This window comes from Vulpes vulpes, chromosome 13 (assembly GCF_048418805.1).
Source record: "Vulpes vulpes isolate BD-2025 chromosome 13, VulVul3, whole genome shotgun sequence".
Lineage (NCBI taxonomy): Eukaryota > Metazoa > Chordata > Mammalia > Carnivora > Canidae > Vulpes > Vulpes vulpes.
In genome coordinates, this window is record NC_132792.1 from 123,048,885 (window position 1) to 123,076,514 (window position 27,630).

Sequence of the window (27,630 nt, forward strand, 5' to 3'; positions counted from 1 at the left end):
ATGCTGTTGCTGATTTTTTCAGTTTTAAAAACTACCTACTGGGGAAGAAGAGGATTAGTTCTCTCGGTTCTTTCTATTCCTTTCCCCCAGTGGTATATTATTTCCCCTTCTCTAGCTTCTCACTACAATTCAACACAATTCTGGGGCAAATCGATATTCACATTTACCTTGCTATGGGTTTATAAGTAGTATTCACGACTGACTCACACGGTGTAGTAGGATATATTTTCCTTTCTCTTTTCCACTTATTTTGCGTACTCTTGGTAACTGCCTCATTCCTTCATGTAATAAAAATTCTTGCTGGGGCGCCTGGGTGGCTCAGGTGTCTGCCTTTGGCTCAGGCCATGATCCCTACAGGGTCCTGGGATGGAGCCCTGCATCAGGCTCCTTGCTCAGCAGGAAGTCTGCCCCTCTGCCTGACACTCCCTCTACTTGTGCTCACTCTCCATCAAAAAAAAAAAAAAAAAAACAACAAAATCCTTGCCTACATATCTCCAGACTCTGACAGATATACAAGTATATCCTATGTATCAACAGATACAGGCAGAGGGAGAAGCAGGCTCCATGCACCGGGAGCCCGACGTGGGATTCGATCCCGGGTCTCCGGGATCGCGCCCTAGGCCAAAGGCAGGCGCCAAACCGCTGCGCCACCCAGGGATCCCTATACCATCAGTTTTAAAATATATCCTTCTTTGGGCAGCTGGCTGGCTCAGTCAGTGGAGCATGTGACTCTTGATCTCAGGGTTTTGAGTTTGAGCTCCACATTGAGTGTAGAGTTTACTTTAAAAAGTAAAAAAAAAAAAAAAATCTTAAAAAAAAACCACACAAGATACCTTCTTGAGCTCCTAACCGGAGCTGCTCTCTAGGTCAGTTACACAGGGCTTGTCCTGGAATTCCCTTCCGTGATCCCTGGAATTCCCTCTGGTTCTGTGCTAGAAACATTGTTTCTGAATCCCAGGTCTTCTCTTTGCTTATTCTCTTGGAATTTTTTTTTTTCTTTTTAAGGCATATGGAAGGTAAACCTAAGGTTGTTTAGATCTGAAAGTCTTTTCCTTCACCCCTGACTATGCTGTACCGTGTCCCGCTCTGGTAGGGCTGCGGAGTCTCTCAACTAATCTGAATGCCAATCTCCCATAACCTACATTTGCATCCTTGAAGATTTAGATTATTTTCCTTGTATCTGGTCCTGGTCCTGAAGCTTCTTGAAGTTTCTCTTTCTTTGTTTTGGGTACTTGGTGGGACTTTGAACCTGGAAACTCATGAACTTCAATTCTGGGAATTTTCCTGTATTATTTCCCTAATTATTTGTTGCTTTCTGTTCTCTCATTCTAGAATGCTTGTCTTCAGATCTGGCCTCATGGACTGCTCATCTTTACCTTTCCTGCCACACTCTTCCTCTTTGCTTTCGGATTAACTTTCGGGGATGCTGCCTCAATTTTTGACTTTTCTAATTAATTTTAATTTTTATTATTTATTTTTTTAGAGAGAAAGTGCAGGAGAGTGAGGGGTGGAGGGGCAGAGGCAGACAGTGAATCTTAAGCACGTTCCACACTCAACACAGAGCCTGACGTGGGGCTTGATCTCACGACTGTGAGATCATGACCTGAGCTGAAATCAAGAATCGAGGCGCACAGCTGAGCCACCCAGGTGTCCTGTAATTAATTTTTTATTGTGGGTATCATTCTTTTTAACTTCAAAGAGCATTTTCTTTCCCTGAATGTTTTTCTTATTTTAAAACAGCTCCTTATTCTTGTTTTTATGTATACAATATTCTCTCTAACCTGTGACACTGTTCATTTATTTAAAGCTTTCATCTGTTCTCTCCATTTTATTTCCTTTGAGCTTCTTTGGGCTTGACAGGCTGATTTGGTTTTGTCTTTCCTATCTGAGGCTTTCTTAAATGAGACAACATGCAGCTCTGTGGTTAAAGGCAAGTTCTCCAGGAGGAGTCAGTCCTCCGTATGGGACAAAGAGGGCCTGGGCCATTTGCTGGGAGGCCTTTAATATGAAAATTTTTTAAAAGATTTTATTTATTTAATCATGAGAGATATACAGAGAGAGAGGCAGAGGCACAGGCAGAGAGAGAAGCAGGCTCCATGCAGGGAGCCCGATGTGGGACTCGATCCCGGGTCCCCAGGATCACACCCTGGACTGCAGGCGGTGCTAAACCGCTGAGCCACCCTGGCTGCCCTAATATGAATTTTAATATGAATATCTGGAGGTTTTATCTCCTGGACAAGTAGCCAGTGTCTCTGAGAGGAAGCAGGAGACCAGGGTTCTAGATAAGGCTCTTGCCACTGTTCAGGGGTTAAGATTTGCACTCAGTCCTCATTTTCTATATAATACCCCTTCCTTGAGTTGTGCCTGATGCACATCCACAGTTCTTCCAGTTCAGATGCTCTACAAAATAAACAACTTCCTGCTTGGTAGAAAGGGCTTATAAATGTCTAAGTGTTTCTTGTAGAGTCTTTCGACCCAACCTCCCATTGCCAGTCCAACCCTGTATGCTGGACATTAGAGGCACCTCTGTGCTTCCCATTCCCAAACCTTTCCAGGCAGGACTTGATATTGTTCCTGTGGACACTTAGCTTTCAGCTTTCTCTGGTGTAATAAGCTAGTTGCCATTCATCTACCTGCTTTCCAGCTTCTGGATATTTCTGGATGTCACATCCACTGCTGTTTCCTTGTCAATTCTGTCACTGTGGGTTTCTGCCTTTGAGGATGCATTCTAGGGGTGTCTGGGTGGCTCAGTCAGATAAGGGTCTGACTTTGGCTCAGCCCATGATCTTGGGGTGCTGGGATTGAGCTCTACATTGGGGTCACTGCTTGATGGGGAGTCTGCATCTCCCTCTGATGCTCCCTCCATTTGTGCTCTCTTTCTGTCTTAAATAAATAAAATCTTTAAAAACAAAACCCATAAAAAACAAAGAATGCCTTTCTGACATTTCAATGGTGTTCCAAGAAAAAATGAAGTTAAATGTTTGATCCACTCTAATAAAAAATATTTTCTGAATTTTTGACGAGTATTCTAGTATAAAACTTATCATTGCTTATGTTTCTGTTAATATTAGCATGAATTTCTGTAATCGGTATTCCTGAACCCAAAGATCTAGTGAGTCTGTCATTCCCAACTTCATTCACTTCACATCTACCAACAAAAACTCCACTTTGATTTAAAAAAAAAAAGAAAGAAAGAAAGAAAGAAAGAAAGAAAGAAAGAAAGAAAGAAAGAAAGAAAAATGGCTGCATGCATGACAGATGCTTAATAGACCCTGAGTTAAAGAGTTCTAAAAGGAGCAGTTAGATTTAATCTAAATTCTAACACATAATCTACAGAAATGTCCCTGAGTTATTTCCCATTCCCCCATGAGTTCTCTCTTTCTTGTTTTAAAATTTTATTTATTTATTTTTTTAGTAATTTCTACACTCACCACAGGGCTTGGACTCAAAGCCTGGAGATCAAGAGTCACATGCTCCTCCAACTGAGCCAGGCGGGTGCTCCGCCCAGGAGTTCTCTTTAGGGTAAAATTCCCCAAAAATTCACGATATAAGACTAAATCATTCATGAATGAACATGTCTTATATTTTCTGAATATCTCAATAATTAACATAAGTACAAACATCTGAGTGATATCAGGACAGTACACTGAAAAAAATACTTAAACTAAGTACAAAATGTTGATAATGTCCGGCTTCTATAGAGGCGAATTCAAAACTAAAAATGTTCATACCCAGTCATCAGGGAAAAGCAAGTTAAAACCACAATGATATTCATGTTCCTAAAATGACTAAATTAAAAAAAAAAAACTGACAACAGTAAATGTCAGCAAGGATATGGAGCAACTAGAGTCCTCACATACCACTGGTGGGTATCCTGGAGAACAGCTTGGCAGTTTCTTAGAAAATTAAAAATGTACCTTCCCTATGACCAGCAATTCCACCCTCAGTTCTTTACTTAAGAGAAATGAAATCATATCTCCACAGAAAAGACTTCACAGAAGTTCTGTTCATCCCCTCCGCTGCTCATGCTCTCTCTTAAACAGATAAATAAAAAAAATCTTTTTCAAAATATTAGAAGTTTTATTCATGATATCCCCAACATGGAAACAACCCAAATGTCTATTAACAGGTGAATGGATAAGCAAATTGTGGTATAGTCTAAGAGTAGAATACTACTCAGCAATGAAAAGGAATGAACTAATCATAACATGTAACAAGATGGTGCCTCTGGAAAATTATCCTGAAAAATTCTATTTAGAGTAAATTCTAAAGCAAGGAAAACCTACTGATAGTAACAGGAAGCACTGGGTTGCCTGGGCCTGGATGGAGGAGGGACTGATTGTAAAGAGGATTGGGAAGAAGATTTTGGCATGATGAAGATGTGCTTGGGGTAATAGTTATATGAATGTATACAGTTGTCAAAACTCCTCAAATTACACACTTAAAATGGTGATTTTTTTGTATGGAAATTGTGCTTCAAAAACATTGAAAAAAAATGGGAGGGGAGGGGCATCTGGGTGGCTCAGTCGGCTGAGTGTCCCACTCTTGATTTCGGCTCAGGTCATGATCTCAGGGTCATGACACTGAGCCTCAGTTGGGTTCCATGCTCAGCGGGGAGTCTGTTTGAGATTCTCTCTCCCTGGCCTTCTTGCCTTCCCCACTGCTTGCGCATGAGTGCTTGCTCTCTTTCAAAAAAATAAATAAAATTTTTAAAAATTAAAAATAAAAATAAATAAAAAATGAGAAGGGAAAGAGAAGTATAAAACCCAGGCTCGGGCAGCCCAGGTGGCTCAGCGGTTCAGCGCCGCCTTCAGCCCAGGGTGTGATCCTGGAGACCCGGGATCGGGTCCCATGTTGGGCTCCCTGCATGGAGCCTGCTTCTCCTTCTGCCTGTGTCTCTGCCCCTCTCTGTCTCTCTCATGAATAAATAAATAAAATCTTAAAAACAAAAACAAAAACAAAAACCCCAGGCTGATGGTTTTTTTCAGCAGTGGGGTGAAAGTAGGGGATGGAGCAGATGGGAACACAAAGATAGTTGTAACAACCAACAGTAATTCGGTCCTTTGTTGGGTATTAGTCTTACATACCTTCATTTTGTTGTTTGTGATAATGTATTGTGTAGCGTGTGATTTTTTACATATAAAATATTACCTGATAAAGAAAAATATAAATTAATAAAATACCTGGACTTCAGGGTCAGAAAACTAGGGTCTGGACTTGAGTTCTAATGAATTCTATTCCTGGATAAGTTACTTCCTTGAGTTTCTTAAAATAGATTCAGGCTAATTTACATTGGTTGTTAAGAGGAACAGATGAAATAATATATATAAAGGTGTTCTGAAAATACAAAATACCGTGTAAATTACTTGAAGACTTAACAATGGTAGATTGTAATGAATACTACATAGAGGACATTAACAGAACACCATTAGCAGGGGTGGTGATAATGTGAAGAGGAGGAAGAGAAGAAAGAGCAGTGAGCATATACTGAGTTCTGCTCTCGGGGCAGGTTCCATTCTGAACTATTTATTTATTTATTTATTTATTTATTTATTTATTCATTCATTCATTCATTCATTCATGAGAGACACAGAGAGAGAGAGGCAGAGACACAGGCAGAGAGAGAGGCAGGCTCCATGCAGGGAGCCTGACGTGGGACTTGATCCCAGGACTCCAGGACCACACCCTGGGCTGAAGGCAGGCACCAACCCACTGAGCCACCCAGGGGTCCCCCCCCCCCCCCCCCTGAACTTTTAACATGAAATGACTAGTTGAATCCTCACAAAAATCCTATGAGGTAAGTACTATTAGTGTCCACATTGCGGAGCTGAGGAAAGAGAGGCCCAGAGAAGTTAGGCAACTTGCCTAAGGTCACACAGTTTTACATGGTGGAGACAGGATTCAAACCAGACCAGTCTGGCTCCAGAAACAATATCTTTAACATTTACACAAAAAACGGCAAGTTATGTATTATAGAAGAACTTAAGAACAAGGAATTTGGAGATAAAGAACAAGAAAAGGCAAGTCTAGATTGGACTACATGTCGGATGTTGTTAAAAATGAGGAATATGAGGTAAAACAAGAAAAATACATTTAATAACAATCATTTAAAGGATTATTTTCATATTTCTACTTTTCTCACATTTCTATGCATTTATTCAGAAAATAACCAATCTGAGGAAATTAATTCTGGGAGAGTTGACACTCTTCTTTAAAAGATACTGTTTTATCAGACATGGCAAGATTTCTCTCCCCAGAATTTACCTTCCTCCTGAGATGGTTGTCAGGGGAGATGTCTGCATTAGGAAAGTCTTGATGATGCATACAACTTACTCAGCAGAAGGATGCTGCATTCAGTTGTAAACCAGAAGACACAGTTTTTTTTCTTTTCTTTTTTTTTTGAAGACACAGTTTCTAGTTGTGAGTCAAAGCACAAGGAAGTGACTTGAATGTGGTAGCTCAGTTTTCTGTACCACATATCTCACAGCAGAGCCCAAGCTAGAAAGCTAGAAATAGTGCTGAGCCTGAGCTGCAGCAACCGGTGCTACTGGTCAAACCAACCAGCCAGTAACAGCAGTCTTCCCAAAGCACAGACCATGGAGACAGCCATATCCAAAGTGGGAGGCTATTTTGTGAATTCCTCCCTCTTTAAGATCTTTATAAAGCTAATTTTACTATAATTTCCAATATAAAAATGACTGGAAAAAGAGACAGCCACTGTACATAGTATAGAGGTTCCTCAAAGAATTAAAAAGATTTACCATATGATCCAATAATTCCTGATACTACTGAGTATTTACCCAAAGAAAACAAAAACACTAATTTGAAAAAATGTGCATTCCTACATTTATCACAGCATTATTTACAATAGCCAAGATATGGAAGCACCTCAAATGTCCACTGACAGATGAAAGGATAAAGAAGATGTGGTATATCTACAATGGAATATTAGCCATCAAGAAGAATGATATGTTGCCATTTGCAACAACATGGACAGATCTAGAGAGTATTATGCTAAGTGAAATAAGCCAGACTGAGAAAGACAAATATCAAATGATTTCACACACCTGTAGAATCTAAAAAACAAATGAATAAACAGACAAAACACAGAATCAGATCTATAAATACAGAGAATGAACTAATGGTTGTCAGAGAGGAGAGGGCAGGAAGGGCAAAATGGGTGAAGAAGAGTGAGAGATACAGGAATGAAAAAGCCAAAGGAATAATAAAAGGTACACTGTAGGGAATATATAGTCAATGATATAGTCAACTGTATATAGTTGACTATATCATTATAGTCAACTGTAATAGCATTGCATGATGACAGCTAGTAGCTATACTTATGGTGAGCCCAGCGTAACGTATAGGGATGTCCAATGTTGTGCACCTGAAACAAAGGTAACATTGTGTATCAACATACCCCAAATAAAGAAAATCACAAACTTACTTGTAGGACTTTAAAAAAAAAAAAGGTAAAGGGAGAAAAAGGAAGAGAAGTTTGTATTTCAAAATACAAAATATGGAATATAATTTTATTTGGAGAAAACTTCAATTTGTTAAAAAAATGAAAAAAAGAGAAGAGACAGGAAGAACAGAGAATAGTAGGATGGACTTGAGGCAATATCCCAAATTCACCTCACAGAAGAAGAGGGGATAATGATTTAGAGGGGGAAAAGAGGCTTTGTAAAGAGAAGACAGCAGATTACATTCAAGGCATCGTCATCACCATCATCTTATCTCTTTAGGCAACTCAGTCATAACACCTGATGCTGCATGTTTACTAGGACAGGTCTCAGGCCCAGGAACATGGAGCCTCAGAATATAAATCAGCACTAAAATCATACGTCAGGAAAAACAAACACCCTAAAATGTAGTTATTTATTTTCTAAAGTATGTATGTATGTATGTATGTATTTATTTTTCCTAAAATTTTTATAATGAACATATATTAGTACTGTAAGAGTTTCTAAAAATCTTTGAGCTTTTAGCATAAGACACAGAAAGTGGTATAAAATATAAATGCTTTAGAAATGTATACATGGAAATTAAATTACACCATAAGTTATTAGTTTATAAGAAAGGGAAGAGAAGATAAAAAACTAAGAAACAGAGCTCTTAAATATCTAGATTTACAGCATAAATTTCTGGTCAAATCTGTACATAATTGCTGGTTTTTAAACAGAAAAATGTATCTGAATATACCAAAACCAACTTTGTTTCAGAGTATTTTTGTACAATTTTGTCATACTCAGATAGATATAACTATCTACTGAAAACATGGAAGTAACTTTGTTTCTATAAGAATTTAGATGTTACAATTTCCATGACTAGATATCTAAAAATAGGGTTACACAATATAAAAAGATTCTCGCTTTGCAATTTGTCTGGTAGGAGAGGTATATGCAAAAAAATGCACAAATAGTCCTTGTAACACTTGCAAAATTTAAGAGGCGGGTGCGTCTTACAACCCTTTCTTTCCTTTTTTCTTTTAAGATTATTTATTTATGAGAGAGAGAGAGAGAGAGAAAGAGAGAGAGAGAGGCAGAGACACAGGAGAGGGAGAAGCAGGCTCCCTGTAGGGAGCCCAAGAAGGACTCCATCCCTAGGACCCCAGGATCGCACCCTGAGACACCCAGGTGCCCCTCTTACACCTCTTTCTAATGTAAAAACATACCCGGCTCTTTGGCTGTGGCTCCTCTTTCCTTTGGATCCTCAGAAACTATTAACTGTGTAAAGCATTTCCTTCCCAGAGGTTTTTCTACAGCTGCTATCTAAAAAGTTAAAAAACAAAAACAAAAAACTTGGGGAAACTATTCCGTTAAGTTAGAAAGCTGAAAATAATTTGAGAAAGGTTTGATTATTTCCTAAAACAGTCCACACAACAGACATAAGAGTTAACATTTTGCCATAAATATTTTCGAGGAAACAGTCTCTTACCTTATGTTTGGATAAAAGAGGACTGTAGGAAAAAAAAACAAAAACAAAAACAAGATTTAAAAAAAATTACAGCAGCAATATGCTTCCAAACAAATGTCACTGAAATGGCTGTAAAAATAAAATATAGCTTCTCTGGATTCTAATATTAGCACAGAACATTTCCAGGGCTGAAACATTACCACTGGTTCACACAGTTCAAAGGGCAGCTCTATCATGTGTTACTTTCTCAGCTAGTCAACTACTACTGAAAACCCTCAAAGAAGCTGTGAATACTTAGCCCCAGAAAAAAAAAAAAAGAATATTAATATGTTGCTAATAATGTAAAGAGTATTTTATACACATATTTTCAAAATTCCAGTTTATGTCATTATAGCCTGAAACAGGTTATGATAAAAGATAACTTTATTGGCATTATCCATGGAAACGGGCAACAAAAAAAGGAATTTTTAAGTATTATGTGTTTTAAGGGGATATCAAGGATAAGAGAATGCATTTGTCCACAGAAAAGGTATGCACACAAATATTCAGAGCCATTTAATTCACAATACTCAGAAACCAGAAACGATCTGAATGCCTGTTAACAATATCATGGATAAATAAATTGATACATAATCACACAGTGTATCTGCACAGGAATAAAACTGAGCTAATTACCATTACATGCAACAACATGGAACACAGACCTAACACAATGATGAGCAACAGCAGTTAACACAGAAATCTGCATTCTGTATGACTACGTTTATAAGAATTACAGAACAGGCAAACAGACTGTTATGGAGCTTAGATAGTGGTTATTTTGGGGAGTGGGTACTGACCTGGTACAAGCGTGAGGGATCATTCTGAGGGGCTGGACTATTCTGTCTTGGTCAGTGGTAGTTCCACAGACATGTATGTGTATATAAAACCTCCCTGAGCTTCTGCATTTTTATGTAAGTAAATTAAACACTACTTTTTATAGTAAAAAAATTGGGGGGTTATCCAAATTTAAAGCTAAAAGTGCTGTGTCAATATTATATGAAATAAATATTTGTTTTTAAATAATTTAGACAACTCCAACACATTTAAAAACTATGAGTTCCATGGGTAAGACAGGGAAAGTGTCTGTTCTGAATATTTTGAAAGAACATAATCTCCTTTATCTATCGTAAAAGATTCCATTATTTTAGAAGTCTAAGAAGTTAAACAATTTATTTAACATCCTAAGAAACTAGATTATAATGCAGAGTCCCTAAAAATATTGTTTCAAAGGTTCAAATCAATGGAAGAAAACTATCATGTTTCATCAATGAGCAACATTTTTGAATCTACAAAGATTCTTCAAAGGCTGGTCTCCAAAATAATTAGACCCTAAAGCAACTATCTACGAGTGAGCTAAGCAACAATTACTTGGGTCTGTTTCATCAGTGACAAATACACTTTTAGTTTACTTCTTTAGTTAATTTTGGTGGAAAAGGAGAAAAAGTTATCAACAGAATGAAATCTTCTAGCTTCTGTATCAAGGATTCTTATACATCCCAGACATCTGCACTAGTTTAAACACTACCAAGTCCCCTCACCTTCAGAATTCTGAGTCTTAGAATAATGAATTCTGAAAATATATTTATTTATTTTTTCCGAAAATATATTTAAGTGCTTTATTATTACTATAATTTAGTTTTGAAAATCCTAATTTTTGATACAAATCAAGCAATTTAAAATTATCTGGTAAAAAAAAATAAAATAAAATGATCTGGTAAGTGTAAAAAAAATAGCTGGTAAATATAGCTTTCCTTTTGCAGTATTTTGGTTAAGTATCATACTGTTTCTACATCCCACTATTAGACAAATCTTACAGATTGTTTTTTACAACAACCTACAAACACTGGCAAACAAGTATAATAAAAAATCCTAATATACAACTTTCTTCTATTTCAATCACCTAATTTCTTAACCAAAAAGAGATCAAAATTGAAGTTATATATTTTAAAATTTCTGATTAGAAGGTGCTTTGAACTTATGTAAAGTTGAACTTTTACTTACTTCTCTCTCAGAAATTATAATAGAAGCTGAGAAAGATAAAAGCTAATCAGATAGAAGCTGGAAAAAGCCAATCATTTTATTTTACCTGATTTAATTTCTCCAGCTGAAAACATTAACAAATAAAAAATGGATCATGAATTTCAGATAGCCAGCACTACAATGCTTCAATACTCTACTCCAACTCATTCTACACAAATACTGATGTACTTACTCTTGATGTGTTGTGCAAAATTTGGTAAGCTGTTCAAAATCTTCACCATTAAATCCTTTTTCTGAATTCCTTAGAGATGTAACTGTATGTGGTTGTACAGTTTTCCATTTTGTTTCTAAATTTAAAATATTTATTAATTATTAGCTACTACCAAACATATTTAGGGGGCAAAAGTAGTTAACTAGTACCACTAATAAAGATCTCCATGCAAAATTATCTTCTCATGCAACCCAAGTTATTAACACAGAAATAACTAAGTGACTACTTTTCACTATGAGTAAATATTATCTCAGAGACTAAATTAGCCAGAGGGCATGCCAAGGAATCAGAAGAAATGCAAACAGTTTTAAGTGTTCTTTTCTTGGCATTGATGCAAAGAACAAAATACAAAGAGAGAAATTTTCTCACAATGACATAGACTTGTGGTAAAAATGCTACTTTCTTTGCAACATTAACTTGACTATGGAAACATCTATTTCCTGACTTACAAAAAGCCAGGTCAAATATGTTAAATTTCTAGATAGGAACATGTCAGATTACTGATAATTGCACATCCTATGGTAGCCTGTACTTACCCCACTCTTCTTGAATGGCAGAGAGATTTGCGAGTAACTTCTCATGATACAGTCGTTCAAGCTGAATGAATTTCATTGCTTTCTCATCTGAATACAAAATTTGAGGAAAATAGAAATCCAGACTCTTTACATGTAGCTTCTTATTTGAAGAAGAATGTCCAATCAAAACTGGGAAATTTGGAGCTTACCAAAAAAATGAAAGCACTCTAAATAGTTTTAAATTAGGGTTTCTTGGTTTGGAGTAGGTTAAGTTCAATGTAGCATGTGATGCCATAGCTACTCGGGTTCCATTCTATCAGCAAACAGAAACTAAAAGAAGGTTTTAATGCTGAAGGAATGCCAGCTTACCAGTATATCTCTGGCAGAATCAATTAAGGGTAACTGAATTGGAAACAGACCCACATGGAATCCTGGAATCTAAACGTTTCCCATTTTTTCCCTCTCCTAAAATCACTTTCTGTCAAGCAGCTACATTACCCTCTGGTCAAATGTGTGTTCCTGATTTCAGCTCATCTTGACTCTACTTATTTCTCACTGAATGCTTTTCTCCCATAGGACCAAAGGCTTACTAGCCAAAACAAGGACAGAGTACAACATTATATGGATCTTTTGTAAAAATTTAATTAACTGAAAAAAAAATTAACTGGCCAGAGTGATTTTCATAGTTATGTGCTTCTACTCTTTTGTAGATTTTCTTATAAGCTTCTGCCTTCTCCATCTGTATCACATACTTAGCATCATATGAGGTCGTGCTAAATTGTCCAACTGTCTATCTTCCTTTGGGCCATGTTCTAAATGTTGACCCAGAAAGAGAGAAGAGGAAAAACTCACTGTTTAGCTATTTTCCCTTCCCATGATCACTTGGAGATTCAGCTCTCTCTCTCTCTCATCTGTAGCCTTCAAAATATTCCAGAATCATTAAGTAGGGCAGGGAGAAGTGGGGACAATTCCATTTTCTATGACTTAAAGTATGCCAATGTTTCTCAAACTTCACTGAACATAAAAATCAGGGCAGCCTGGGTAGCTCAGTGGTTTAGTGCCACCTTCGGCCCAGGGCTTGATCCTGGAAACCCCAGGATCGAGTCCCACATCAGGTTCCCTGCATGAAGCCTGCTTCTCCCTCTGCCTGTGTCTCTGCCTCTCTCTGTCTTTCTCTCTGTGTCTCTCTCATGAATAAATAAATAAAATCTTAAAAAAAATAATCTGAAAACCTTGCTAAAATGCATATTTCTGGGTCTGACCTCCAAAAGCTCTGATACTAAGGCTCATGGGTTTGCACACTAAGAAGTTCCTCAGGATGTGGATGCTATTCTGTACTGCATTGCATCGTGCTCATTATTTGGTTAGAAAAAGAGTTCTAGCTTCCCTTCCACCAGAATTAGATCTCCTGTGCACTTAATCATGCATTGCTGTTGTCTGAAGTGGTGACCACAGTTGGTTTGATAGGGGTCAGGATCATAACTGCATTTCCCTCAATCTGCTTAGAGATGTGGTAAAAGTCAACAAGATTGGGAGGGAGTTGAAATCACACAAATGGGGAAACACAGATGTTTAGGGCACATTCCTTCTAGAGAATCTATACTGGGCCATTCCTGGAAAAGAGAAGCAATTTTTACAAAGGGCAGTTGGAAAACTGAGTAAAGAAATGTTTCCTATACAAAAGCTAATATGCAGTCTCACTTGACAGCATCTGTTCTGTTTATTACAAGTGAAGAATTCAGTCTTCCCTTTGCAGCCGAAAGCTAGAATAAGATAGTCACGAGATTTACTGTGTGTAATATGCTCAACAGGCTCTACCATATGAGTATCACTTGACTTGCACTTCTGTTTTAATTCAAAAGAAAGAAAACCCAATGGGTTTTTAAATTATATTTTCCAGCACTGTGTTCCCCCTCCCCCAACACACAAATATTTAGATTGTGGTGAAATTGGAGCTTCTTCACGGAAGGCCAAATTTAGGTGGTTCTAGAGAATTTTCTGGAGTGGCAGGAATTCTCTATACCTTGCCTTCTGAGGTAGCTACATGGGTGCACACAGCTGTTAAAATCCATTGAAAACAATTATATACACACACATACATATATATATATAAACTATATATATAGAGAGAGATAGAAAACAACTATATATTTTATATATAAAAACTATATATATATAAAACTATATATATATACACACACACACATATATACATATAATATATATATATATATATATATATATATATATATATATATATATATAGTATGTAAATCTCAGTTTAAAAAACTGAGTTCTCTATGCATCCTATGAATTTCTTCCTGTAATAAAGAAAAGGATACAGTCCTCCTCCTGGAAATAGGATTCTGCTATCTGTTAAAAACAAACAAACAAACAAAAAGACAGGAAGTTAGATTAATAGTTGGATGAGAAGGCACAAAATTAGGACCTTGACACTCTCAAAGTCTCTGATATCAAACTAAAAAAACTCTAAACTACACTTACCAGTTGAGAAGAAATCTGACTGTAGGTATAGTACACATTTCTTGAAGTCACTGATTGCAAGAAGCAAAGCAGAAACATTCTTTGGTCTTTATAGCAACCCCTCTCTCCTTATTCTATTTCAAATCAAGGCTAACTTCATCAATTCATTAGAGTTTAGAAATAAGAATTTCTTAAAGATGGAGGAAAATACTGTGGGGGCTTATAAAGGTATAACACAGGTAAAAGAGTGACTCTGTATTCTAAATAAAAAAGTTAAGATGTGTGGGGCGCCTGGGTGGCTCAGTCAGTTGAGCCTCAGCCTTCGGCTCAGGGCATGATCTCAGGGTCCTGGGATTGGGCCCCAAGTCGGGCTTCCTGCTCAGTGGAAGTCTGCTTCTCTTTGTGCCTCTTCCCTCCACCTCATGCTTATGCATGTTCCCTTTCTCTAATAAATAAATAAAATCTTAAAAAAAAAAAAGTTAAAATGTGTCAAGTCACCTAAGACTCATTTGTATTTCACCAAGTACCTCATGGGACACTGACTTTTGACTTTTGGTTCTCTTTCGATATTTCAGAAAATGCAGGGTCAAGTGCTAAGAGTTGAGCAATGATATCTGAAATACACAGTGCAGCACAGGATAAAGGGCACTGGATAGAGGGGTCCAGAGTCAGAATCTTGTCCTAGTCAAGGCTTATCAGTTACCAGATTCATTCTAAGGCATATTTAAATTAAGAAATTCTTTGATTCTAAACATTTTGGGATCTTTTAGTAATACATTTATTTAGATATAGCATTTATAAATAGAACAACAGTAAAACTATTCACTGAGAAATACTTGCACAAACTGTTGTCATATTTAGAATATTTCATATAAATACTTTATACTTTTAAAGTAGTTTCGTTCTGGGGATGCCTGGGTGGCTCAGTGGTTTAGTGCCTGCCTTTGGCCCAGGGCGTGATCCTGGAGACCCAGGATTGAGTCCCGCATCCGGCTCCCTGCAGGGAGCCTGCTTCTCCCTCTACCTATGTCTCTGCCTCTCTCTCTCTCTCTCTCTCTGTGTCTCTCATGAATAAATAAAAATAAAAAATATAAAATAAAATAAAAAAATAAAATAGTTTCATTCTAAGTTTCTAGTAAGAAAGGTGTCCCATCTATAGGTCCCTACCACCATTTTCCAGCCAGCTGCCACTGCAAAGAGCAACACAGTACTTGTCAAACCTATAATCTAGCAACAAAAAGAAATGGCTTTTCCCAAATCCCACAATAAAAACAGCATACTTTAAAGGAAAATATTTTCTTACCTTAAAATTTATACTATAACTCTAACAGTTTTCCATGAGCAATATACAACTGGACTCAATCACCTCTTGGTAAAGTTTTAGTTTAACCTAATCTTGATCCATACTGACTCTCTACTCTGAGGACTTTGCAAAGGATAAATTGCTTCTCAAGATTCTGCTTGTCTTTTGACAGTTCATCAACAGTATGACAGTACTAACCAGAACTGAATCAAATTGTCAATATTTAACCAGTTTTACTTATAAAACAAGAATTTCATATACTACAACCAGTAATGGGCTGACACACAGCCTACATTTGGCTCTAGAGTACTGGGGAGAGCCCTGATTTGTAGCGTTTGCTCATTTCTGTGTTGTCAATACTTCTATCATAGCCAATGTCAAGCTACCATGATGGACCACTGAATATGGTTCTCATGAGCTAGTAGTAGCGAGCTCCAGCACACTACTGGGTTACACCTAATAGAAATCCCCAACATTTCATTTATCAACTTCCAGTGAAAAAAGTCTCTTGCATGGCATATAGTTTCTCTTCTGTACATCAAATACTGTTTCAGGTTGCCCATGAAGATTAAATTTCTGGCTATTCAAAGCTACTCTCCTTGACTTTGTGCATTTGTGTACCATTGGCACATAGTTATTTATAAAAAGCTTCATACTTTTATAAACCAGACTTCCTGGCACCACAGAAATCCAAATTTCAATTAGCTTTCAGATCTCTGTGACAGTTCCAATACCATAAAAACAACTATAAAGGTATCTTGACATCCAATGTCTCAAAAATAATAGGCATTTCTAGGTGAAAGAGCAGCTGACGAAAATAAATACCTAAGCCATTTCCACTATAGAAACACACCCCTGGCAAGTCCAGCAGGGCAAGAGCAGACGGGATTTTCTTTGATGTCCATATATCTAAATCTGGGAAGTAGCCTGGTAGAGCAGAAAGAACATGAGGCGTGGAGATGAATAAGGACTGCATTCTGGTCCAAACTTTGCCACTGTTAGTCATGTGACTTTGGACATGCAATGCCTCAAGCCTCAGCTTCCTTATCTGTGCAACAGGGACAATAATACCTACAATTCTGCAAGACAAGGATGCTAGGCTACGGTCAGGATTAAGTGAGGGAGTGCATATCTAGGGTAGTGGTCATCACATAGCAATAAGTGCTGAAAATGGTTTTTGAGTCAGAGTCTGAACCAGAAGTGCAAGATGCAGAGTAGAATCATGTGAAGAAGTAAGTTGACAGTCACTTTGGGAGGGTAATAGTTTTAGGGTTATTCTGGCTTCAGGATTCTTTTACCTACCAGAAACCAGAAAAGGGAAGAAGGAAGGTTTATTTTTTTACCACAGTCACGGAGACTGGCTTCAAGGATCCCAGTGGGTCCATTTCCTGAGTCTGACATCAGTTCTAGTACAAATTCACTGAGCAGAGTACCACACTTGATGCTTTTCCTCTGACTTCTATATGAAAAGCTTCCATGTTTATGACTTCAGTTATATACTTAGAGCTAACCTGTAATCATATTAACTAAGTATACAAAAGATTACTCATACTGAGAACAAGAATTTTAAAATGGAATCTTCAAGAGTTTCGAGAGCTAAAAATACAAATATATAACTGATGTAACTGTAGTCATGTTTCCAACAGCCTTTAGCACATATTCACTGATGGAATATCACTTCAAAAATAACAACTGTCCCCAAAGGGACTCTCCCTCTCCAATTCCTCATTTCTGTTATTGGAACTACCACTCATCCAGTCTGGATCTCCTGGCCATCTAGGACTTCTAGCATCTGCTTTCCTGTCCACATCAAGTTCTAGGGATTTTTCCTTCAAAGGGACTGCAATCCATCTCTCTCTGTAGCCACTACAATGACTGTAACTAGTATGCTTTTCTCACCTTATACTTGAATTATCAATATCTCCTTTCAGTTATTTTCATTAAAATTGTGCATGCATGTGGTTTAAGGAGTCAAATACTCCTATTATATGTGTTCACAAAGCCCTCCTCCCTCTTGCCCTTTTCTCCTTTCATTGGGAATAAGTGCTCAGAGTTCTTCCATTTTTTTTTTTCGTTTAAACTGTATATTCCTAAACATGCCTATTTTGGCCACTTCTGGATTTTAGATTTTAGAAGGTGAGGACTGAGTCTTTTGTTCCCTCGGGGCTGCTATTTAACAAAAGGAGGAAGACTAGGGAAGCAGAAGATTTGGGAGAATGAGATCAAGGTTTGATTTCATACATCTTAAGTTTGAAGTGCTCTTTTAGACATGTCAGGAGGCTGGATATTTAAGCCTGGAGTTTAGAACTGCATACTGAAATGCTCCAAAGTGTAAAAATTAGCGAAATTTATGGGGCACCTGGATGGCTCAGTTGGTTGTACATCTGCCTTTGGCTCAGGTCATGATCTCAGGGTCCTGGGATCAAGTCCCACATGGGGCTCCCTGCTCATGGGTGAGCCTACTTCTCCCTCTCCCTCCACCTCTCCCCCAGCTTGCTCTCTCTCTCTCTCTCACATGAATAAAATAAAATAAAAAATAAATTAAAAAAAGATTCTTGGGCTCTTTGTGTCAGTATAAGTTAAAAAAACAGAAAAGGCAGGGACTGTTTCAGATTACAGAAGACTAAAGAATCCTGATGACCAAATGCAATGTGGGGTCTTTCATGGGATCCTGGGTTAGGGGAAAATTAGTTACGTTTGTGAACAATGTGAGGGAAACCCAACTACAGACTGTCTGTGGAATAATACTCAGATATCAGCATCTCACCTCCTACAGGAAATGTTGGGGAGCAGCTGCTTGCTTGGAAACACATGTACATGTATTTAAGGGTGAGGCCATCAAATGCCTGAGGATTACTTTAAAACGTTTCAGTGGAAAGCATGTGTGCAGGTGATGGGGGACACAAAAGTTTGGCAAAATGTCAATGACTAACAAATCCAGGTGAAAGAATCAACATGAGGGGCCGGGAGTTACAGAAATTCATCAAACGTCCTCCATCTCTCCTGGATTTGTGTCTCCCTTGGGAAGCGATGGAGAGCTTGTATTCCTGGACTGACGAAGGAACTATCAGCTGGCTTCTGCTGCCCCACTGATCCCCAGCCTTCACTCCTAACAAGGAATCCTTGAATTAGTGACAGTGAGGGTACAGTCATAATGCTTAATATCTATTTGGCTCTTACTGTGTACCAAGCATTATGTTAAGTGCTTTTACACGCATTATTTCATTTGATCCTCCACCACTTTACAGATCAAACTGAAAGTCATTTAGACTGTTAGTGGTGGAGCCCAAAGCCCTGCTTTTAAACCATCACCATGTTCTCTAAGCCCCTTCTGTCAAGGGAGGACAGATTGCTGAGATAGTTAAGAAGCATGACTTACAGGATTCAGCAAACTGATATGTTTCTCGGGGATGGGGGCAATGGAGAATTTTAGTTTAAGACATAAAAAAATTAAATAAGGGGTGCCAGGCTGGCTCATAGGAAGAGTACGCGACTCTTGATCTCAGGTCATGAGTTCGAACCCCACTTAGGGTGTAGAGATTACAAAAAATAAAAATAAATTAATAAATAAACTTTAAAAACTTTAAATAATCTTCAGGTCTGATCCAGATCTACTAGAACTGCTCTGGCTGTCGGATCATATACCAGTAGAAAAGAGCATTCTTTTTACCTTTAATATAAAAACAGCCCAGTGACATAAACTCCTTGAAAAGATTTGACTACCTTTGCTATTTCCATCTTTACTCCAAATGTCCTTTTCCTCAACTTTTTATCGAAATTCTACAGAAGAGTTCAAAGAAGAGTAAAATCAACAGCCATTTAGCTTTCACCTAGATTTGTCAAATGTTGACATTTTGCCAAATTTGCTTTTTCTCTTGGTCTTTCCCTTTCTTATATACTTTTCCTACTGAAATATAAGTAATATAAGTGAAAATATCATAATACAGGCACTTTGTTGCTTCACTCCCAAATACTTGGGCATGTATCTCTCAAGAACAAGGATACTGTCCCATAAAACCTACAATTCTGTGATGCCTGGGTGGCTCAGCGGTTGAGCATCTACCTTTGGCTCAGGGCATGATTCCGGAGTACCGGGATGGAGTCCCACATCAGACTCCCTGCATGGAGACTGCTTCTCCTTTTGCCTGTGTCTCTGCCTCTCTCTTTCCCCATGTCTTTCATGAATAAATACATTAAAAAAAAAAAAAAAAAAAAAGAACACCCTACAATCCTATTACCAGTCTCAAGAAATTAGGGCAATAATGTTGTTTAATATACAGCCTAGGGATCCCTGGGTGGCGCAGCGGTTTGGCGCCTGCCTTTGGCCCAGGGCGCGATCCTGGAGACCCGGGATCGAATCCCACATCAGGTTCCCGGTGCATGGAACCTGCTTCTCCCTCCGCCTGTGTCTCTGCCTCTCTCTCTCTCTCTGTGACTATCATAAATAAATAAAAAATTAAAAAAAAAATATACAGCCTATATTCAAATTTCTCCCACAGTGTTTCAAAAACAGAGACACTAAATGGAATAAAGAAACTTGGCCCCAGAACTATAAGGAACTTGCTTGGTGAGGGAGTCTTAGTTTCTCCATTATTTTCATATTTTAATCTTAAAGGAAAAATTAAATGCATCTCATACATATCTTATTTTTCTGAATTAGCTCCTTGTCTCCTAATTTACTCTCCCAGTCATCGGCAGAGTGATTCTTCTAAAATTCACATTAGGTTTGGCACTCCCACCATTAAAAACCCCCAGCCCCTAGAAGGAAGGTGGTGATCACTGCCCCCAGCCATCCAGTGTCCATTCCCACTTCTTCTCCATCTTAATCTCCAACATCAGCTCAGCCATGCCTTTGCAGGAGCTGCTCTCTCTACCTGCACCAGTCCACTCAGTTCTTCTAGTGAGCGCCTACATACTCTGCAAACCCCAGCTCAGCAGTCACCTTTTTTCCCCCTGATGCCCACAGAAAAAGTTAATCACGCATTTTGTGTTTCTGTGGAATCTTAAATATCTTTCTACACTTAGTACAGACATCTCCAATTATTAATCTCTAGAAATGTCTCTCCTATTCCACAGTTGCTCCCTTAAAGACATATTCTGATAAGTAATCTTTGCCCAGTATCTAGCAGAGTTTTTTGGCATCTTGTAGGTACTTATGAAGCGCTGCTATACTGACTCTTACTCATACACAGCTAATTCACTACATAAAGGAAGTTAGTGATTGCGGGAACCACCGATTGATTATTCAAGGCCAGTATGTGGCCACCAGTAGTCACATGCTAAATTTCCCACCAGCCAGACCCACGGTCACCTCCTGGGCTCCCCAGTGACAAGTCAGGGAGGATCAATTACAGAGAATTTCATTTTCAGTGATTTCAAACCCTGGTCCCAGAACTGTAGTGAGGCTACAAGTGAAGGGTTTCATGGAGTACCTGGTGAAGGCAAAGGGGAAGTGCTCTGGAATCCAACTGCTCTACTTCCCCTCGTATGAGTGAGAATAGATACTGAAGAACTAGCTTTGGGGCTTCTGGTTGATCATTAGCATTTATTTCTGCAGACTCTTCATCACTCACAGCATGTGTGGACACACTTAGTGCATTTTCTTGCATTGAAGCTGTGGCAGCTCCTGAAGAAAGTCCTTGAGGAAGTAAATAAAATGCCCACATTAGGATAAAGTTTCATCATGATGGAATACCTTAAAATAATCATGCCTGCTAACCATAACATTTTCAAATAAAGCTAATCATATGGGGGCGGGGGACCAAGAACCACAAGTTTTTATCCTCATTAAACTGTGCCATCATCTGCTTCTATGAGCACAAACACGAACCATTTTTTTGCAGACTTATAATTAAGAGTGTTAATAAAAAGAGATCTAAAGGAGGGCAGCCTGGGTGGCTCAGCGGTTTAGCGCCACCTTCAGCCCAGGGCGTGATCCTGGAGACCGGGGATGGAGTCCCACTCGGGCTCCCTGCATGGAGCCTGCTTCTCCCTCTGCCTGTGTCTCTGCCTCTCTATCTCTCTCTGTGTGTCTCTCTCATGAATAAATAAATAAAATCTTAAAAAAAAAAAGAGAGAGATCTAAAGGAAAGTATGCAGATTAAAACCTGACCACAAACTTGATTCAACCAAAGGAAAAATGGATTAGCTGTAATTGGAAATCCTGGCTTGCTCAAAATAAAACAATTAAGCAGCAAAGTAAATACACTTATCATATAAAATGGCTAAGGAAGTTAAGCCCTTCTCTTTAAACTCTGGTCTGATAACTGTAGAACTACTTCTGGATCCCAGGAGAGCAACATGAATTCAGATGCCAGAGCTAATGGCCATGGAAAATTTTTTCATAATAAGAAGTTAAGTAATACAAACTTCTAAAAAAAAAAATCATCAATGAATAAATGCTTGGCCTGCAGCTCCTGAAATGATGTACCAAATTTAAAAAGTTTAATCATTACATATTATAACTTCATCCTTCACTGAAGTCTCGGTATCTCTTCTAATTTTCATACTCAAAAAGATTGTCTCCATCTGTACATTTAGGTGATCAGCCTCAGAAGGGATCTTTCTCAGTAATTCAGTGTATGTACCACATTTGAGGATGCCCCCTGCAAACTCTCTAGAGTGTCCCCAGAACTTGTAAGTAAACCCACTGCTCTAGCCAGGCGGGTCAGTTCTTCATTTCCCTAGTAAAATATTCTGTACCTTTCTGAGCAATTACAGATTCTAACATAATATTTTCTTCCCATTTATACCTATTAATGTTTACCCAAACAAAATCCACGTATTTTTAGTATTCCATGGGCCTAATGTAAACTTACTTTCCTCTGAGTACTGTATATAGCCCTATATTATGCTGGACTGTATTACAGTGATTGATGAAAGGTCTCATCTTCATTAGATCAAAACTCCTACATCACAAAAATTTATGGGCCATGGTTATTGTAATTACAACCAGCAGTGTCTTCAGCACTAAAATTCCAAGTACTGTGATTTCTAAAATTAATTACCTATGATGATTCTTTATATTTTAGAAAATTCTCTTCTATGAATTTTGTATCATTTGGGATAGGGAAATACAAGGCCTGGTGATAGCCTGCCATTTTGCAAGGATGGTATTTGTGAAAACAGGGATGATTCTTCTTTCTAATTTTCTACCCAAATGGCAAAAGTGCCAGAGTGAGAAGAGAAGCTTTCCATAGAGAACTACAAAGAAACTAAGAGAACTACTGTTTCTTTCCCTTTTCCCTGGCCACACTAATATGTTCAAGACATTCAGTCTCATCTAGACTGTGATAAAGCCAGCCTCCCAAAGTCTATACTTCTCTTGATTAAATTCTTCCCATATAGTTATCAAATATTACTCCATGCTTCTTCCTTGAAAAAAATGTAGGAATTATATCATGGTCATTTTCAGTAAAGGGGAGTTAAATAAAACCCTTGAAGAATATTACCAAATAAGGACCAGATTCTTAAAGGTAATGAAAAAGGACAGAATTTAAAGGAGGTCTCTGATTCTACAGGAGGTCAGAACAGGGTCTCAAATAGTGAACTGGAAACATGTACGGTGATTATCTCAGTTAGTTAGATCGTGTAGACTCATAATGGCCATGGTTCCTGTTAGCTCCATTGTCAAGTTACTTTAATGATTAATGTTATGGATACATATATAAACATGCCATTTGTTGGTAAATAAAATTATGTAGCCAACAAAAGAAATTATAACAGAAAGAAGAGTATTAGTCATAAAACAAAACCAACAAAAGTTCCAAAAGCATATATACAAGCCAAAAGATTCCAAGAGCAATGGAAGGCTAATGTAAACAATTAGAAAGAATATAGTACTTTAATCACCAAGTGTAGGGAGGGGATGGAAAATATGAACTAGGCTCACATGGGTCATTCCAAATGAATTAAGAGTTCAGGGAAACTTGAAAGACTCATACCACAAAAAGATTATTTACTGGGGTTGAAGATCATGAGTTTCAGAGATAACTTAATTATCAAACTTACCTCTTAAGATAACATTCCTTGCTGGGGCAGAGTAGTATAAATCAAAGAGCTCTAGAATAGGAGCAAGAGACATCAGTTCTGTCATTATTTTTCCAAGTGACCTTGGGTTAGACATTTTATTCTCTTTACTGTAGTTTCCTCATCTTGAAAATGAAGGGATTCAGGACACTTGGGTGGCTCAGTCAGTTAAGCATCTGCCTTTGGCTCAGGTCATGATCTCAGGGTCCTGGGGATCAAGCCCCGTGGTGGGCTCCCTGCTCAGTGGAGGTTCTGCTTCTCCCTCTCCAACTGCCCCTCCTCCCTGCTTGTGTCCCTCCTCCGAATAAACACATAAAATCTAAATCAATCAATCAATCAATCTAAGGGATTGGCCAGATGAGACCTCAGATTCCTCCTAGGTCTGACCATCTCAAGCATTTAAAGTCTCCACAGTGATTCTGTTATTTAAGAAATGTAGCTAGGCTGGCTACCATGACCCCAGCTTCTGGGCCAGCTCCCATAGACCCAGGCTCTGGGATTACCCTGGTTCCAGGCAACCTCCTGCTGACTCAGGCTCCAGGCTGGGTCTCATTGATACAGGCTCCCAGCCAACACCAGAGCCAGGCTGGCTTTCATAGACAGAAGTGTCAGGCCTGCCATCCCAGTGGTCCCTGATACCTCATCTACCCCCAAGAGTTTAGGACCCAAGGCCAAACCACATGAACTCAAGCATCAGGCCCACCTCAGTGGACCCACGCAGCAGGCTGTCCCCTGTGGACCAAACCACCAGGCCTGTCCACCTGCTAACTCAGGCACCAGATTTGTCCACCCGAGGATTCTAGCGCCAAGCCTGCCCATGGTTACCACTAGGTGGCCCATCCAGAATCTCTGGACAGGCGGACTAACAGTCTCCCTGCTGAAGCTATTCTGTACAGACTGCTTCTTTAGATGTGCAGTACCAACACAAATCTACGAGGATCATAAATAATCAAGGAAACATGACACTACCAGAGGAAACTAATAAAGATTCAATAAAAGGCTCTACAAAAATGGAGATTTATGAACTGCTTGACAAAGAATTCAGAATAATCCTCTTAAAGAAATTTAGTCAACAACACAGAGAAACAGACAAAATTAGGAAGACAGCAAATGAACAAAATGAGTTTAATAAAGAAATAGAAGCCACAATAAAAATCAAATCAAAATCCTAAAGTTGAATACACTGAAATGAGAAATTCAACAGAGAGCTCCAACAGCAGACTCAACCAAGCACAAGAAGGAATCAGTGAGTTTAAGGGTATGTCAGTTAAAATTATCTGGTCAGGGGATCCCTGGTGGTTCAGACGTTTAGCACCTCCCTTCGGCCCAGGGTGTACTGGAGTCCCAGGATTGAGTCCCACATCAGGCTCCCTGAATGGAGCCTGCTTCTCCTTCTGCCTGTGTCTCTGCCTCTCTCTCTCTCTCTCTCTGTCTCTCATGAATATATAAATAAAATCTTTAAAAAAAAAGAAAAAAATTGTAAAAAAAAAAGTTATCTGGTCAGAAGAGCAAAAAGAAAAAAGAGTGAAAAAAACCTTACATGAATTGTGCAATATCATGTAGAGAAATAACTTATGTATTACTGGAGTCTCGGAAGGAGAAGAGAGAGAAAGAGGGCAGAAAATTAACAAAAAGAAGTAATGTCTAAAGAAATCTCCAAATATGGAGAAAGATTTGAACATCTAAGCTCATGAAGCTTATAGGTTCCCAAAAATTATCAACCTAAAAAGATCTTCTCTAAGATACATTATAATAAAACTATCTAAAATAAAAATAGAATATTTTTAAAACAGCAAGGGAGGGGTACCTGGCTGGCTCAGTCAGAAGAGTGTGCAACTCTTGATCTTGGGGTCATGAGTTGGAGCCCCACATTGGGTATAGGGATCCCCCCCAAAAGTCTCAGGTTTCTAGCTCTCAACGCTCCTGTAATAAATCTGATAAACTATTTCTAAAATACAAAAATAACAATAAAAAAACACAGCAACCCCAAAGGAAAAAAAAATCCCTCACACACTAGCCAACCCTTGGAAGGTATTTGTGGATTTCTCAGCAGAAACACTGCAGGCCCAGAGAGAGTGGGATAATGTAGTCAACATGCTAGATTTCAAAATAAGTTTGATGTCACATAAGTATAACAAAAGTTTTCTTGAAAAAGTGTAATAATATATCATAATTAGTACAAAAGTTCCTTTTGATACATAAAAATTTTCTGGTAAAGACATTTATAGATAAGAAGGAAAGCCAAATAAAAATATATACAACATGTAATTTCATCTTTGCTACAAAGTCTTATTCAATTTAAATGAAACTTTCTTTTGCTAGATATTAATCTATACAGGATCATAAAATTCTGTTTACTTTAACTTGTGAAAGTCAAATAAGTTATGGTTAAAACTCTAAGCAAAAAAAAAAAACAACTCTAAGCAATTTGGTGATACTATCTATATGCAGATGGTGACAAATTCATAGGCTCTAACAATACCTGTCAACTTCATCAAGCTCTAAAATAAACATCAGTGTTTACTTGAACCCACTGAGGCTTTATTTTTTTATTATTTGTAACTACTTTGCACCAGAAATTAAAAGAATTACCTTGAGAGATTTTATTCAATTTATCATACCACCCAAATTTTATTCATTTTGATACATAATTTTTTTTTTTTCAGAGAGAGTGTGTCAGTGGGAGTGCAGGGGGAGAGGGAGAGAGAGAATCCCAAGCAGGCTCCACTCCCAGCATGGAACCCAATGTGGGGCTCAATTCCAGGACCCTTAGATCATGACCTGAGCTGAAATTAAGAGCTGGACACTTAACTGACTGAGCCATCCAGGTGACCCTTGACATATAATTTTTTATTTATTTTAATTCCAGTATAATTAATGTAGAGTGTCATATTAGTTTCAAGTCTACAATATAGTGGTTCAGCAACTCTTTATATTACTCAGTGTTCAATATGAGTATTCTCTTAATCCCCTTCATTTATTCCCCTTTTCCCCCAGCCTTTCCCCTCTGGTAATCACCAGTTTGTTCTCTATAATTAATATTCTGTATTTTGTTTGTCCTTTTTTTCTTTGCTCATTTATTTTGGTTTTGAAGTTCCACATATGAGTGAAATCATATGGTACCTGTCTTCTGACATATAATTTTTTTATTCAAATTGGAATATGTCTCTGGTAGTGGTTAAGAGACACACTGTGGGAGAATATAGTAGTATCCTTTACGTGGAAACATTAGGAATGTACCCTGATATTATTATTCACATTATTCTCTGCTACTTAATCTACTATTGGTCTGTCATCTATAAATATACCTGTGAGAATGATGAACTTAGGTAAAGGTAATACCTCACACCTGGTACCTCAGGTAGTAAGTACTCAGGAGAATGAAAACTTACCAGGGACAAAGTGGGAATTAGCAGGATGCTACACAGAAGGCACTGAGGCTGAGGTAAAGGTCGAAGTAGTGATGATGCTTAGAATAAAATGTTCACAGTGATGATGTAAGCTAAGCTGGGGATGAGAAGGGTTATTTAAAGGCCTAATACAGGGGCACCTGTGTGGCTCAGTCAGTTGAGCATCTGCTTTCAGCTCAGGTCATGATCCTGGGGTTTTGGGACTGAGCCCCGAACTGTCTCCTGCTCTGTGAGGAGTCTGCTTCTCCCTCTCTTTCTTTCCCATTGGTGCTCGCCCTATATCTCTCAGAAAATAATTAAACAAACAAATATATAATGTAAAAACAAAGGCCTAATACATTTCAAATTCTACAGACTACTACTCAAAGTATAGGGATATCATCTGATACGCAGGATCGTGTGGTCTTAAGAGAACAGGCTGCCCTGTTCACACTGTCAGCCTTTACAGGGCAGGTGTATGCTACAGTGCCATGACCTCAGCCCTGAGCATGGTGCTGACACAGACCAGGTGCCCCAATACTTCTGGGACAAAGGTTGACCAAATGTTAGTGCCTCTTGTGGAGTATACCACAAGCCCATTACACTATGTTACTTGATTCTCACAGCAACATTATAAATTATAGATGAAGCACTTGAAATTCATCAGAGATTACAGGAGAGATTACTGGAGTCAGGGTGTCT

At 38.3% G+C, this 27,630-nt stretch overlaps 1 protein-coding gene across 13 annotated transcripts in view; it reads right to left on the reverse strand.

Moving 5' to 3' along the window:
• Positions 1 to 27,630, reverse strand: part of CNST (consortin, connexin sorting protein) — a 121,736-nt gene that overhangs the window by 20,891 nt on the left and 73,215 nt on the right. For 8 of the 13 annotated variants that reach the window (XM_026003419.2, XM_026003420.2, XM_072732806.1 and 5 more), the window contains 7 exons: positions 23,522 to 23,572; positions 20,944 to 21,149; positions 14,067 to 14,097; positions 11,746 to 11,832; positions 11,171 to 11,285; positions 8,938 to 8,959; positions 8,675 to 8,771 (listed from right to left, as the gene is read on the reverse strand). In XM_026003419.2, coding sequence (XP_025859204.2) covers positions 8,675 to 8,771; positions 8,938 to 8,959; positions 11,171 to 11,285; positions 11,746 to 11,832; positions 14,067 to 14,097; positions 20,944 to 21,149; positions 23,522 to 23,572 — 609 coding nt within the window. The remainder of the gene's footprint in view (positions 1 to 8,674; positions 8,772 to 8,937; positions 8,960 to 11,170; positions 11,286 to 11,745; positions 11,833 to 14,066; positions 14,098 to 20,943; positions 21,150 to 23,521; positions 23,573 to 27,630) is intronic. The other 5 variants (XM_072732813.1, XM_072732812.1, XM_026003421.2 and 2 more) reach the window with 1 other exon arrangement.